At 37.4% G+C, this 15929-nt stretch overlaps 1 protein-coding gene and 1 non-coding gene across 4 annotated transcripts in view; both read right to left on the bottom strand.

Moving 5' to 3' along the window:
• NUP155 (nucleoporin 155) overlaps nt 1-15929 on the bottom strand; it is a 69053-nt gene that overhangs the window by 38471 nt on the left and 14653 nt on the right. For all 3 annotated transcript variants that reach the window (XR_002283308.2, XM_020675668.2, XM_006828394.4), the window contains exons 2-7: nt 15747-15916; nt 3770-3896; nt 3001-3263; nt 1218-2889; nt 843-1055; nt 358-605 (exon numbers count right to left, since the gene is read on the bottom strand). Coding sequence is in view for 2 of the 3 variants with exons in the window: in XM_020675668.2 (XP_020531327.2) it covers nt 358-605; nt 843-1055; nt 1218-2889; nt 3001-3263; nt 3770-3896; nt 15747-15916 (2693 nt within the window). In the remaining variant the exon portion in view is untranslated. The remainder of the gene's footprint in view (nt 1-357; nt 606-842; nt 1056-1217; nt 2890-3000; nt 3264-3769; nt 3897-15746; nt 15917-15929) is intronic.
• On the bottom strand, nt 194-297 carry LOC148782435 (U6 spliceosomal RNA). The gene has a single exon (XR_016055172.1). It is a non-coding gene; the product is annotated as a U6 spliceosomal RNA (small nuclear RNA).

Raw genomic sequence — 15929 nt, 5'->3', positions numbered from 1 at the left:
CAAAAAAGTCAAAAAGTTTTTTTCAGTTTTAACTTTTCCCTGTATTAATGGGTTAAATATTTGATCATGTATGGCATAGGTTTCAGATCTGTTTCAGTACATCGACTACAGTCCACTCTTCACTAAACTTCACATTATATCAGTTCAAATGTTATAAATTGGGCTTCAATTGGATTTTATTTTTTTTTAAGAAAACAATTTGGACTATTTCTCAATTTGTCATGTCATCCTTGTGCAGGGGCCATGCTAATCTTCTCTTTATCGTTCCAATTTTATCGGATGTCTCCAAAATGATTCAATAAGTATTTAAAGGATCAGTTATGGCTATATCTATGATCATAGAGAGACAAGACTGACCTTAAGTCTTCAAAACGCTTGCACACAGCACCGAGATCTGCTGACTCTGGAACTTCAACTAGAAGGGCAAAAGCTTCCCTGGCAAGCATTTCTTTCTCCTCCATATCACTAGTAACGGCAGCTCTTTCAAGGTACTCTACTGCTTGGAAAAACTTGTAGTCAGACTCATTATAATAACTTGGACAGCCCTCCCGAAGCTTCCCACTGATATCATCAACAGTGCCCCTGCCATCGGGGCCAATATAGTACTGGAATTACCAAGAGACCACAGTAAGGATTTGGGAAGTTGAAAAGTCTCATTTACTATCTAAGCAAAGGTAAGAAATATGAGAATGAAAACTACCGCCTGCATTTAACATCTAAATAAATATCAAATGTCAATAAAGTTTAGTATAGCCTTTTTTTTGGGGCCGTCTCGGGGGGGCAAAGCACTGAATAGTTGGCCACCTGCCTTTTAAATAGCAAACTAGCAAATAGTGCAATACCTCCATGAGTGCAGCAATGAGTCTTGTGGCCACCTGATCACCCTCATCTGAGCATACCAGCTGCTGAAATGTCAATTGCACTAATTTCTGGCGTACACTTATATCTAAACTCTGAACCAAACGAGCAACATGATGCTGTGAAAGAAGTTGGAGTAAGAAGAGTGCTTCACCCGATCTTTTTAGCAATCTTCTAACACATTCCATTCCCCTCACCTGTATAAGGAAACTTTTAGAGATAGGGACAGCTAGTGCTAGAACAAGTTCAGATCAAAGGAATCAGAATGGAGTAAGAAAAGAGACTCTACAACAAGAAGGTAAACACGAGGAAATAAACTATGTAAACAATTAGAATATCAAAATGAGTGTTTTGATAACCTCCATAGCAGCAAGTTCTGCCCGACTATATGGAAGCCGTTGCCTTTTATTGGATGTAGTCACAACACTTCCCTTTTCTCCACTTGGAGTGCTAGATCCAAACAAATTCCTCCCCAAGCCTCGTTCTCCCATTACCATGTCAGAGCCACTTCCATACAATATAGAACCAGTGAAGTTTCCTAGGCCAGCTACGCAACCATAGAGCCCCCTTCTCTGATCACGTCTAGAACGTAAAAACAGCTCTAAGGAGCGAATCTTGCTTTCTAGGTCATTCATTGCTTCTGCTGATAGCCTGCACACTATAACCCCTTTTCCAAGTCCCACTTCAAGGCCTGCCTCGCACTTGACAACCATAACAGGAAACTCCCACACAGGGAAAAGCAACCTGGATGAGCACAGACATAGTCCTTCATGAGCACCAGAAAATATGGGCTCAGCCTCTTGAACAACTTGACCCATGTTGAAGCCAACTCCTGGAGGAGTTACTGTACTTGCTAATGCACTGGAACCTTCAATCTGTGGCATTCCAACTACCATTGGATCCTCAAATGCTTCAGCAGCTTTTTCAGAAATTGCATTGCTTATTAGAAGATCCTCAACAGGAACAAGCTTTGCGGCAAGCAACAAACACATCGCTGCAGCCTCCCCAGCTCCAAAACGATTAAAGAAATCCTCTAACAAAGTTCTTGGTGCATTCGATTCTAGCAGCCTTCGCAAAATATCCACAGGTCTATTGGATACCACTTCTATCAAGCCCATAGTGGTGAACACAATTGCCCTTCTTCTCGGTAAGACATGTTGAGTTGCCAGGTCTCCTCTGGCTCGAAGTTGTATGCATGCCTTCTCAGGAGGTTCCCCCAGAGCTCCAACCCCAAAAGATTCTGAGTACAAAGATTGCACAGTAGCTGCAGTATCTGGGGGGGGAAAGACATCAACCACAAAAAGTGTTCGACCATCAACTGGAACAGAAGAGACGGTTTCTCGTAGTACACGAGAACTTCTGGAAGACACTGAGCTAAAGTTACCAGAGTGGGATGATTGTGTAGTTGAGTCCCTACTCACAACCAAAAGGGAGGAGGTTGCTGGGGCTAAGAAATCAGAAAGTACAAGAGTCCCAGAAGAATAGTGAGCTGCATCGACCTTGAGAACCAGATCTTCAGTTTGTGGCCTCCCAAGCATAGATGCTGTTCCAAATGAAAGTCCACTACCAAACCCAACAGAAGGAGAGGGTCGTGTTGATACAACTTTTAAGGAAGAAGGCCTTTGATTAGTATTACTCATCCCACCCAAACCTCCAACAGAACCACCATTTCCACCAGCTGGGGCAGTGGAAAGATACAGCCTTCTACCGTCTGAGAGAACAGCAACAAGATGCAGCCATTTTGATTCCAATGAAGACAACGGTGCTATACAAACAATGGATGCCTTTGATAATCGCGAAACAGCTCTTGACCCTGCAGACCGACCACCTCCATACTGGGTATCTCGTTGATCAAGCAAAGTCCTTTCTTCTGCAATTTTTTTAAGTGGGCCATCACCATTTATGCCCAGATCATAAACCAGAAGTTTTGACTCTTGAGTTCGTGCATACAGAATATACCTTTCATTATCAACTGCCATACCAACAATCGGATCTACAGCCCCAAACTTAAGAGCATTTGGTAAGACCCACCTGTAAGAGCAAAATGTGTAATCTGATCAACTAAAACAGAGGTTTACAAGTAACACCCCTCCGAAATGTTAAAAGAGCACAGACAAGTTACACGGTGTAAAGAGATTCTACCTAGAAATAAGACTTCCTAGACCGGCAGTATGGCAAACTTTACGACAACGTTTATGCCATCCAGAACCTGTAGTGTATTGCATTTCATAAATGTGGCCATCACGTCCAGCAAGGAAAATGTGCCCCTTATTAGTACAAGTTATGCAAGTCATAGTCACACCGTCTGAGGGTATTGTGTATTCTGGCAAGGGTTGCAATGAAACCTCTGCATATGGATCTGCTCCATCACCACTTGCAGTGCAGCATATTCCTAAAAGAATCAGCTGGTCACCATAAAGAATGCGTACGTCAACAGCTCTTCCAGCTTCTTCAGAAATAATATTACAGCAATAAAGACAATTTCAAAGACCTATCCAGGTTTAAGATGATGCGCATTTAAAAAGATGAAGCACTCAACAACCAAAAGATACTAACTGCAAATAAGCAGGGTTGGCCAAATAAATGATGAAAATAAACCCAATTAGATACTTTCACAGCAACTGAACTAACCAATCACAAGGATTTCATTCCAAGAAAAGAGCTAGACATCTGTCAGATTGCACTGCAGGGAAATAGAAAAATTTATGGGAATATCTCTGACAGTTAACAGATAAATGTGTTTTTCAAGCTTAAAAGGATGAGGGAATGTCCAGTCCTATAAACACGTTAGACGAATAAGACTAAGTTTAGAGGAGGATATCATGAAGGAAAAAGTCTAAATACATGAGCAACAATTGCATCAGAAACACAAGCAACTAAACTAAAACAAGAGACATATAGATATACTTACTTCCACAGGAGTTGCTAATATCAAAACATATTGTATGGCTTCAACGAAAATTCCTGGCTTGGATTTGCCTAGCCCCACAGCACAAATGGCTTGCTCCTCACCACTATATTCGGCACACTGGCCATCCCTGAACCATATGCATGGTAAGATATTAGAAACACCAGGAACAATGGCATATGAACCATTTGGGCTATCTAAATTAAGCTAGGATGATTTTAATTCTTGATTACAGCCCGTGCTACTTAAATAATGTCACTGTGATTGGAATGTAAATTAATTCCAACATTGCAAACAAAATCAAACAGCACCTATTTCTTTAAAAAAGGAAGAAACTTCTATTTTTTGAGGTCAGGATAAAAACTGCCACATTCTTTGGAGACACCACTTGAACATTAGTGAACAATCTGAAAACAAGACAAGGGTCCTCAAAGGAAAGCTCTTTGATGCTTGAATTTGATGATAAAACACCATCGGGTATTATAAATCAGAAAAATATGCAGGCCCATACATCTGAGATTATGAACCAGACAAATGTATTGGTTTCTCTCTCTCTCTCTCTCTCTCTCTCTCTCTCTCTCTCTCTCTCTCTCTCTCTCTCTCTCTCTCTCTCTCTCTCTCTCGCTCACACACACACACATACACATTTGCCTATTTATACTTGTATAGTGCATCTATTTTTTCATGGGCAAGGGAGTATACTCTCCCTCCTTCACCTCTCACATCACACTCACTTTTCTCCCCTCTACTCTTACTTCTCTCTCTACGCTTCTTCTCTATCTCTTCTCACTCATGAAAATTTTTTTACCTAATATTACTTTAGTAATATATTGTCAAGTTATTCAAAAAAAAATTACAAGTGATTTCCATATATTGAGAGACCTCAACAATTACTTTCCACCCGCAAAAGAAGCCACTATTTTGCTCTACCAGTCATAGTCTCAAAGATATCATTCTCAGACATGCAAGTAGGACTAATTTTGAACAAGTTCTCCACTCTTGAATTTTTTTCTCTGAAATTGTATAATGCAGCATCCTTGTAAGTTCAAGATTAGAAATTTCACGACTTAGGATTGCACATGGTCCCCATAGAAAGCCACAACAGACAAGACAAATAACGATTAAGTGATAAAAATTAAATGTTTCAAGACTGAACCAGTGAGGGCACCAGTTCAGTTGGACTGGCCAAACCAGACCAGTTCACCAGTCAGCCTGGTATAAGAAATTAAAAGATTAATAAAAAAGTAAGACCGGAAAAATGGGAAAAATAGTGACAATTATAAAAAAAAAAGAAAATTTTAAAATTAAGAAAAACTAAAACAATATTCGAAACAATAATAAACTCATCAAGCAATAAAGAAATGCTCATTAATGATACAATAACTAAAACTTATAAAGAATAGAAAATAAGCACACCACTACATGAGAGGGAACTTTGGGGCATTTGGCCACATTCCCAGTCTTTTAGGCCAAATGCTTCTTAACCTAATGTATTCCCCAAACTTTTATTGGTTTTAAACAATATATGCAAATAGTTTCCCACTTGTCTCCCTTTTGTTCCTTTCTTACACAGCCCCATGCCGGGTCTGTTTTTACTCTATTAGACCACTTGAGTAACTTCTTTTCGCCAATTCAAATATCAAACTCACAAACCTCAACCACCAATATGCAATAACAATCTCCTACAAAGTATAAACCATACCACATAACACAAATTCTACATATCAACGACAAACACGAAGCACACTTCACAATATGTGAAAAAAGAAGAAAAAAATAATCTGAAACTTTTTAAAAAATAACTATAAGAAAATGTAAGCCAATGCAAGAAATAAAGAAATTCATTCAATTTTTCTTATCTTTCATTTTGGTTTTTTTCTTTCTTATTGGTTTTTGCATTTTCTCAATTTCTATTCTTTGCTTTTTAAATTTTCCAAAATATATTTTTCATTCTCTTATTTTATAGAAAATCAAACATGCAAAAACAAAACGAGAAAAAAGAGAAAAAAAAAAATTCGTTCTCTGTTTTTCCATTTTCTTCTTTTTATGCATTTTTATTTTTTCATTCGCCAAACCAAAACTTAAAATAAATAAAAAATAAAAAAAAATAAAAGAAAAACGCCACAATTTCACCAACATATTTCTGTTTTTCGACACTATTCAGTTCTTCTTTTCTTTTCTTTTTTTGCTGTTTAACAAACAGAAACATGCAAAAAATAAAATAAAAAATAAAAAAAAACTCAAAAAAAAAAAAAAGAGAAAAAACATAAAATTCAAAAAATAGAAAAACACATTCTCTGTTTTTCTTTTCTTTTTCTGTTTTCCTTTTTTTCTATTTTTGTATTATCTATTTTTCATTTTTTACACAGTTCCCAAACTGAAATTGCAAAATAAACGTAAAAAATAAAATAAAAATGTCCAAAACATATTTGCTTTTTTATTTTTTTGCTACAAGAGCTCTTGCAAAATGCCATTTAAATTTTAAAACTGAGAGTACAAAAACATTTGCACCAAAGTACCAAACAACTTTTTTTCTTTCTTTTTGTTTTTTTTTTTTTTTGGCAATGTCAGATTCACCTTTTAATGGCTTTTATTAGCCTTTTACAAGTTTTAATTGTACAAGAAACAACATTAAAAGTTAAAACCGCATATGTATTAAAAAAATAAATAACAACATTAGGGTTTTTTCTTTTTTATATAAATTTTTGGGTAACATTTTGATGGGCATAAAGGTAAATGCCTAAAAAGCAACCTTTCGCTCTCCTTATGTTTTCTTTCTAAGACCAACGAAAGTGATTTTCTCCTCATTTAAAACAAGAAAAGATGGGGACAAAAATATCTTTTCTGCGCCCAATTTAGACCAGCCGGTTCAACTCGGAAACAATGGACCGACCGGTCTACTATTTGGACCGACTAGTTCACCGGTTTATTACCGGTTCGACATCCTTACTAGTTTAGATACTGGACCAAACCAGAAAGAGTGCCGCTTCACTGGTTTCCAGTTCAACTGGCCGATCTGGTCTAGTTCTCACAACACTTGTAAAAAGAAGCTTGAAATTAAGCCACAAAAAAGAAAATGCGAGTAAATAGGAAAACAAGTGGCTTTAGTAATCCTAAATGAGTGAACCAGCCTTAGCTTCCATATATAACTTTTACCCACAAAACAAGTGGCTTTACATCTTCTGCAGAAGATATAAAGTTCATATTCATTGTTAGAATTGCAAGTGAACGAAAACCGACAATATACAATAGAACATCGAATACACGACTAGTTACATCTCTTCGAATTAAATTACCGCGCCAAGTTATCAAAAATATTACCACCAAGTCATAGGTGGGGTTTTTGCCAACCAAGCTTCTGACATTTAGAACTCTTTCAATCCTGTAACATATGGTGGCACAAGCCAACCACCTTGCCTATAATACAGAGGGGAATTCATATGAGCAATGACCACTCACTATCATTTACACATATCTTCTCTTGCAAGTATGTACTATTATTGCAGGTTGCAAGCCTCCACCTTTCATATATCAGGCTCCTGTTTAGGTTTCATACAAACATGTGATGACAAATGAAAACAACCAAACTTTCTAAAAAAATGAAATAAAAGAAAGAAACAAGAATGAGAAGAACCAATTGAAAACCTTACATTGCTAGAACAAACTCCGCCTTGGCCAGCCCCCTATCTATCATACAGGTTCCAAGCCCAGGTCAAGGAGGAGGGTTGTGTTAGGTATGCAGCCTGCATAAAACTTTATCGAAGCTTTACATGAATCCAGAATCTGCGTTATCTACTCACGCTAGGGCATTCCCCGTAAGTGACATGTTGTACCGACAAGGGTATAGTGTGAAATGAGCAAGGGTTAGCTAGGGCATCTCCTAGAAGCGATGCGCTATAGTGCCGCCCGGTTGCGAGAAAAATAGGCAAGGGTACTGCAATATTCTAGACGAGGCGGCTAAAGAAGCTAGTCCAAAAGAAGAGGATTCGCCTAGCCACATGGAATATAGAACCGCTAACAGGTAAGCGCATAGGCTTACTGGATACAATGAGAGTAAACGTAGTTTGCCTATAAAAAACTAAGTGGAAAGCGGGAAAAGATAAGGAAATCAATAGATATAAACTTTGATATATAGAAAAGATAATAATAGAAATTATGTCCTTTCAAGGCCTTAAATTCCGACATTTTAATTGCTCTGAATTTCAGAGGGAGTAAAAGAGCGATATGACTCTAAGATCTTGGCGCACAGGGACCAAGAGTCATGGAACCCCGATTTAGTCATGAGGAGGATTTATATACATCGGAAGTACCGAGAGGGTTAAGGGTTACCTCTTAGTCAAGGTCGATTATTATTTTTGTGCCTCATGAATGCGTGATGGGCCAGGGCAATGTGCCTTATGTGATTATGTGATATGAACTCAATGACAAAATAGCTACGTACAAGAAGGTTAGAGCTAATAGAGGACATTGAACTAAATCCCTAACTCTTAGAACCTTCTCAATGTGTATATACAGTCGCAATGCATGGGAAACCGCTATTCCAGGCATCCACTGGTTAGAGGTATACACATGTACTAAGAGAGGAACCCACGCAAAATGTGTGTGCATGTTATTTAGGGGGTGCACCTAAAATCCACTTATACTTGGGGATTCAGGGTCACTCATTGGTTTGACTTTGATAGGTTGACATCATAAGCCATTAATTATACATTGTGGGTCATGAGTCTGTTGGGCCATACCAATAAGGTGGCTATGGATTTCGGGTCTAGCCGAATGGAGTGCTTCGATTCGTAATTCAACTCCAATGATCATAATTTCCCTTGTAAATGTTTTTAAACAAATCTAAAATGATTTATTTTGACAGCAAATCATTAAAATGATTTTTATGTATTTTTGGATTTTTTTGCGCTTTTTCGAGGCAAGAAAATACTTCCTTTTTTTAATTGTTTGGGAGAAATGACAAACAATTGTTTGGGAAATGACAGTTTCCCAAGACCCACATGGGACACCCAAAGTGGAGGATGATGTGGGAGTGACGTCAACCCCCTAATGGGAACCCCATGTCCTTTTGTCGTTTCTTGTTTTAAGTGAAGGGCATTGATTTATAGAATTTTGTGAAATATCAAGATTTTTTAAATATTATTTTAGCACATGTTCAAAGCTTAAAGAAGGTGTTTGTGCACATGTGTGAAGGTTTCTAAAGGGGATATAAGGTTTGATATTACAAGCCTAACCCTAAGGGCATATAGTAAATGTGCAATTAACTACACATCTTATGTGGAGGGAACTTTTGAGATTTGCTTTATGATGGAATATTTGTCAAATTACCACAAGGGTATACCATTCATCTTGGTTTTGGTTTTATTAAATATAAAGAGCATAGGTATTTAATAACAACGGAAATTGGAGTGAATTAAACGAGAATAAAGTTGTTTAAATCCATACCACACATTTTGATGGCATGATGGTGGATGGTGAAGGACCAAGCCTCTCTTTGTAGCCATTGGATGATATGGAGGGCCAAGATTCATCAAGCTAGCAGTATCTCCGCACTTAAGGGTTAGAAGCTTATAAATACCCCCTTGATCCTTCATTTCACACATGAGTTCATTTCACTTTCTCTCAAAAAGGTGGCACGCTATAGTTTCTCTCTCTCTCTCTCTTCTCATTGAGTGGCACGCACAAGCCATTTCGCTTCTTCCTTTCTCTCTCTAAAGAGCTACCTTCAAGTTAAGATGAGAGAGAGCACCATTGAAGCTCCTACACTACTCCTTTAATGGTGATCCGAAGCTCAAATTCAAGTCATGGATGATCTAGTCTTCAAGCCTTCAACAATTGAGTAAGATCTCTATCATTTTCATTGATTCTCATTGTTTCTCCTTGCTCTAAATGCTCAATTACAACAACCTTTCTTCATCCTTTGATGATTAGAGCTTTGATCGTTTGAATCGTCCTTGATCTCTTTTGATCCATATAGTTGAAGGCATCATCCATGCATATTTTGATCTAGTTTCCATGAGATTCTTACTTTGATTTTTGGAGTGACTGATATTCCTCTGAGATTTTGATAATCATATCAATCAATTAGATCTTCTTTTTGATCCCTTGAATTTGGTTTTTATATGAGGAGACTATGCCGAAATTTTGTGGCCCGAATTGTGAAATCAATTGAACCGGTTTTATGTTTTTAGAGCCCAGTTTTCTCCCATGATTTTCCCACTTGATTTGATCATTAAATCTTTGCAAATTCTTCCATGTTTTAAGTCTATCAGTAGATGATTGGCTTCCCACTTGTTAGATGATGGATAGGCCCAATGTTTTAGGTATGTCATCGCATGCCACCCAATGCCACATAGCTAAAACCCAAGGCCATAAACCAGACACTCGAGAGTTCCAATTGGCTTCCCTTGATCAAGAGGCATAGCACACTTGAGAATTTGAATGTTGATGTAATGGAGATTATATTGTGATAAGTTTTTATGAGTTCATTGATGTATAATTTTGCCTTGTAATTTCTGAGTGGTGCAGAATTTTTAAATGCACATTATGCATGAGTAGTTTGATGATCTCCTTTTGTAGCTTGTTTTGTTCATGTGTAAGCGACCTAATTGAGTTGTATCTTCTCTTTTGAGTGTATTTTGAAGTCAATTACCCACTGTAGTTACAGTGACCTTGTTGTAATTTGATTTTGCAAGTTGTATTTTCAAGTGTATTGGAAAATTTAGAGGTGTATTATCTTGTATCTTGTCTAAATTGTACTCCAAGTTAAGATAATTGGTTTCCATACAGTAAACAAATATTTAAATGATAAAGTAGTTAATGTCTAGAGAGTAGGCGATAGGCACATATTAATTAAACATGTGTTAGAAGTGGAGATAATTAATGTAATTAGCAGGGTTTTAAAATGCGGGATGGGGGCTGATGCGTTTGGGGGCGCGATGCAGCTTGATGCGATCCATATGCGGGTGCATCACGCCGATGCAGTCAACAAATATAATAAAAATTTTAAAAAATCTAAAAAAATAGGTTAATGCATAGGATAAAATATGAAGGTGATTTATGTGATAGTAGGTATTTAATTTATTTATTAATTCCAAAAGTATCAACTGTCAGAGATTTTGTATCCACTATCCCCTGATAGATCATAGAAAGTAGAAACTAGAAACTTGAAACTAACTTCATAAAACATTCAACAACCATAATCACAAATTTGCAACAACAAACTTTAAAGTTACAAAATACAACTAAAAGTCTATGAAGATTAAAGAGTTCAAAGGTCAAGACAAATCATCATAATTTCTCTAATCATGAGATTCTAAATTTCAAATCTTAATTAACAAGTTATCTAGAGAATCGCCATATGCAACAACATCATCACTATCATCCTCAACAGCCTCCACATATTGTTCTTCTTCCTCTGTCTCCTCTGAGTCAGCCTCCTCCTCCTCGACTTCTAGAGTTGATGTGCGACCGGTCCTAGCTCTACTCGTTTGTGCTCTAGAGTTAGGTCGTTCTTCATTAGCCCCGGTGGCTGGCTCGATATCAAGCCAAGTAAGATCCTCACCCTCAAACACAAGCTCTACTCATGGATCCATAGTTCACTCACTAGTCCAATCGCCATCAGATTCATACAATTGGAATTGGGTTAAAATCCATGCGCTTGTGATACCTCTCCCTAAGTTTCTCAATATACCGCACATAAACCTCATCATTCAACTCTTCTACTCCAACCTCACTCTCTGCTCACAAATTCTTTTCGTTTCATTTTTTTTCTTTTCTTTTTCTTTTTTCAAGCTATCCATGTATTCTCCAATATCCTTTTTGATATCTTCAGTAGCTTGAAGACATGCTCTTACACTCCCAGAAATACCAGCTAAGTGTTCCTTTTGCCAAAAAATACCTGACATATAAGTATTTCCACAAAACGTATAAATAACACAATTTTGATATTTAGGATTCTTTAGTTTTGCATATTTCTAAGCCGGATCCTTGTTATTAGAAGATTGTGAAGACACTACCCCAAAAAACATATGTGTAGTAGGAAAAAAAATTTACTGTTTACTTGAAGAATATATTGATTTCTGCTTACCCTTGAAACCAGTCAAAACTTCGCTAAAACTGCTTCAAATCAACACCCAAAAGAAACAAATCAACAACAAAAGATCAACCAAGACAAACATCAACAACAAATTTTTGCCACTTTTCTTTTTATCGATTTGATCTCGTAAAAGCCATGGATGTGGCTGATTTTGGTAGTTTGGGGGGTTTAATAGCCCCAAGCCCTTTCCCCCCTTTTTGGGGCTTAAAAAGACCAAAATACCCCTTTTCAAGGGGCTATGCGCCGCATCCCACCACATTGAAAGGTGTGGCTATGTGGAACTCAAGGTATTCAATTTAAAAGAAAATTATTTTGCTTTTATTCCAAATACTTGAATTCATCTTACATGGGTCACTATATGTTGTTGAAAATTAAAATAATACCCTAGATACAACCGAGGAACTTTATTTTTACTGTCAAGAGAAATGGAAACTATCCATGAACTTTAAACTAACTTTCACCAAAAAATTTAAGCACAAAAAAGTTCCTGAAAATTAACAGAAAATAGAAAATAATACCGAAAATTAATTAAAACTACTGAGAAGACTTACTGGAAGATGCCTATAGTTACCCTACCCGAACTTGGTACACCCCACACCCGATTCCATGACCAATGGTGTATTTTTACTCCTTTAGGTACTGCTGAAAATTCTAAGATAGGGAAGCTTTGTAGGCAATACTTTGTCTTTCAGGGTTTTTAGAAAGCTCAAAATCAGTATTTTAAAAAGCGAACTGCGTAGCGCCTAGGCGGCCACCAAGGCAGTCCAGGAGGCCTGGGCGATGCGGCCAAATTAGGCGAATATCCCTGGGCGCCCGCCTGAATCCGCCTAGGCAGCCGCCCAGGGCTTGTGCCCCGCCCAGTGGTGGAAATACGGCTTCTTGAGGGTATTTTTTGGTCTTTTTTTAATACTAAAGGGGTAAAATTGTGGGTTTTAGATTCATTTGAAACCTAAAACCCATTAAAGGCTATTTTAGAGAGAGCCCCAAAAAGAAAAACATTTTTACTGGGCCGCCCAAGTTCTGGGCCCCCGCCTAGGTGCTGCCTAGCGCTTTTTGAAACACTACTCAAAATCAACTAGAGTTTATAGAAAACCTATGAGAACATATTTGGGCTGAATCTATAAGTTGATCTCTCTCTAGGCTTGGCTTCTCTCTTCTATCTTTAAAATACAGCAAACCTTAGCTTTAGGGTTTTACATAATACTACCTCCTCTCTTTTATTTAATGGAAGTTACTCAAATAAAACAAGGGAGAGAAGGAGAGAGAGTAGCGTGACCATCTCCTAAGGAAAAAAGAGGGGGTCACATGGTTTCAAATTTTAAGAGAGAGAAATATGGCATGAGGGAGAGAGAGGGCTTGGGGCGTGAGAAAGAGAGAGAGAGAGATCTTGTTATGGGAGAGAGAAAGATCTTGTAATGAGACGGGGCTGAAATCTTATTTAAATAGACACAAGATCTATTTTCAATTTTGCATAGGATTCTAATCTTAGTATGCCTTATCCCATTTCCAGCTTGACCTTCAACATAATTAGGAAATCTGTGGGAGTGTCATCCATCCCATAAATCAACCATCATGATTTTGGGTGGAAAGATACGAACCTTATCCCCTTAGATTTTGACCTAGGCCCAACTTCTATTTAAATTTGAACAATCAAATTTAAACATTTATCTAGATATCCCATAATCAAGGAAGATCTTAATTTTAAAATAACTCCCCTAGAATAGGAAACCAAATCTAATTTGAAATCAAAAGATTTCCTGTCTTTTAAGTAGTTGAAAGTTTAAACCAAAATAAACTAAAATATGGGGCGTGCCCCCTTTGCCCTAGAAAAGGGACGTGCCACTATTTTGTTAAAATAGTGGCATGCTCCCCTTTTCCCTACAAAAGTAGCGTGCCACTATTTTGCTAAAATGTTGGAGATTGGCATATGCTAGCTGTGACCAAATTATTCAACAAAGTGTTAAGAACAAGGAAAATGGCAAATAAATGGAAGTATTATGGCACCTATTTATAATGACAAAGGAGTTTCCTACTTAGACAACAATTAAAGCATGAAATGAGTATATTAGATAATCAATTCAATGTTATGCCAGGGAGGTTAATAATTGAGGCCATTTTCCTTCTTAGACAAATGTTTAAGAGGTTGAGGAAGAACGGAAAAGACCTCCACATGGTCTTCACTGATTTAGAGAAAGCTTATGATGGAGTACCTAGAGATTTAATTTGGTAGGTGTTAAAAAAGAAAGGAGTCTCCAGATGCTATATTGACATCATGAGATATATGTAGGAGAGAGCATTAAATAGCATGCAGACAACTAGTGGAGAGAGAAATGAGTTTTCAGTGACAATGGACCTATATCAAGAGTCAATGTTGAGCCCTTATCTATTTGTTTAACTTATGGACGAGTTAACCAGGCACCTACAAGATCAAGTAGTTTTCAGTGACAATGGACCTATATCAAGAGTCAATGTTAAGCCCTTATCTATTTGTTTAACTTATGGACGAGTTAACCAGGCACCTACAAGATCAAGTATCAAAATGTATGTTATTCGTGGATGACAGTTTTGATTGATGATACCAGACGGGCGTCAACACAAAGTTAGAACATTGGAGGGATGCTCTAGAATATAAAGGTTTTAAAACTAGTCGAACTAAGTCAGAATATATAGAATGTAAGTTTAGTAATAATATGAGTAGAAATAAAACGTAGTTAAGATTAATGGCCAAGAAATACCTAAAAGAGAGTATTTTCGACATCTTAGGTTGATAATCCGAGAAAATAGAGAGATTGAAGATGACACATAGAATTAGAGCTGGATGGGTGAAGTAAAGATGTGCATATGAAGGTTTATGTGATTGCTACATAACAATGAAGTTGAAGGGGAAGTTCTATAGGACACTTATGAGACCTACTTTTCTTTATGGGATGGAATTTTGGGCGATCAAGAAACAACATACTCATAAGATGAGTGCAGCTCAGATGAGGATGTTGAGATGGATGAGTGGCAAGACAAAAAATGATAGAATTCGAAATGAATACATTCGAGGTAACTTAGACGATAAGATAAAAGAAATAAACTTAGGTGAGCTGGCCATGTGCAGCATAAATCCAATACAACACCGGTTAACGGGTGCAATTTGTTCCAATAAAAGGATCTAAAAGGACAATGGGAAGGCCCAAGAGAACACAGATAGAAGTAGTGAGAAAAGATATGGGGAAGTATGATCTTACTTGGGATATGGCCCCTGATAAAGCATAATGGTGAAACAGGATTTGTGTAGCCGACGCCAAATAGTTGGGATAAGGCTCTGATGATAAGATGATATTCGTACAACACTATTTTGCAATCTCTGAGCAAATGAACACAATTCCCAGCTCGTTCATGAATAATACATCTAGCAAACTAAATAATAATGAGAAAAAAAGATCTATGGGAACATTTTTATTTTCTTTTCTTTTTTTTTTTGCATGGATTTCAAGCCCTTACCAAAACAAGGATTTATCTATTTGTTTGGAATCTGGAAAACTTGCCTTGCTATCTACCAAGAATGCCAACGGGATGTAGAACCTTCCGCCTTGACCAAGCTACTCTACAAGACAATATGCCCACTGAACTCGAAGCTCCTTTCTACCCTTTTATGAACTTATGTTGATCACATGGTACAAGATGACAGTAGTCGCTATTGTCCAAGTGGGACTAACTTGATGATTTAGAAATTTTGAGATGGAGAGAGAGAGTAAATAATGAACATGATTGATAGCCATCCTTATGACATATCTTCAAACATAAAGAAAGGACTACAAACCATTCAAAAATTTATACTACTTGCGCAAAAAGACTATATGCATGCAATCAAAATTCATGACATGAGATCCTCACCACTTATCAAAACGCCAAAGAAACAAAGAGTTGTCTACAGATGCCCAAGCCCGATGGATCTCTGGAAATATGCCACATAAAGCTGCGCCCTCCCCACCAGCTGCATTATATCGATCAATTAGAGCAGCAGGTAACTCCTTTGTATCCACAACTTCAACCAATGGAGGCCACTGCAAACAGAAA

This window comes from Amborella trichopoda, chromosome 4 (assembly GCF_054954075.1).
Source record: "Amborella trichopoda isolate Santa Cruz 75 chromosome 4, AtrichopodaSantaCruz75HAP2 v2.0, whole genome shotgun sequence".
Classification (NCBI taxonomy): Eukaryota; Viridiplantae; Streptophyta; class Magnoliopsida; order Amborellales; family Amborellaceae; genus Amborella; species Amborella trichopoda.
This window is presented reverse-complemented; position numbering and strand designations above follow the sequence as displayed.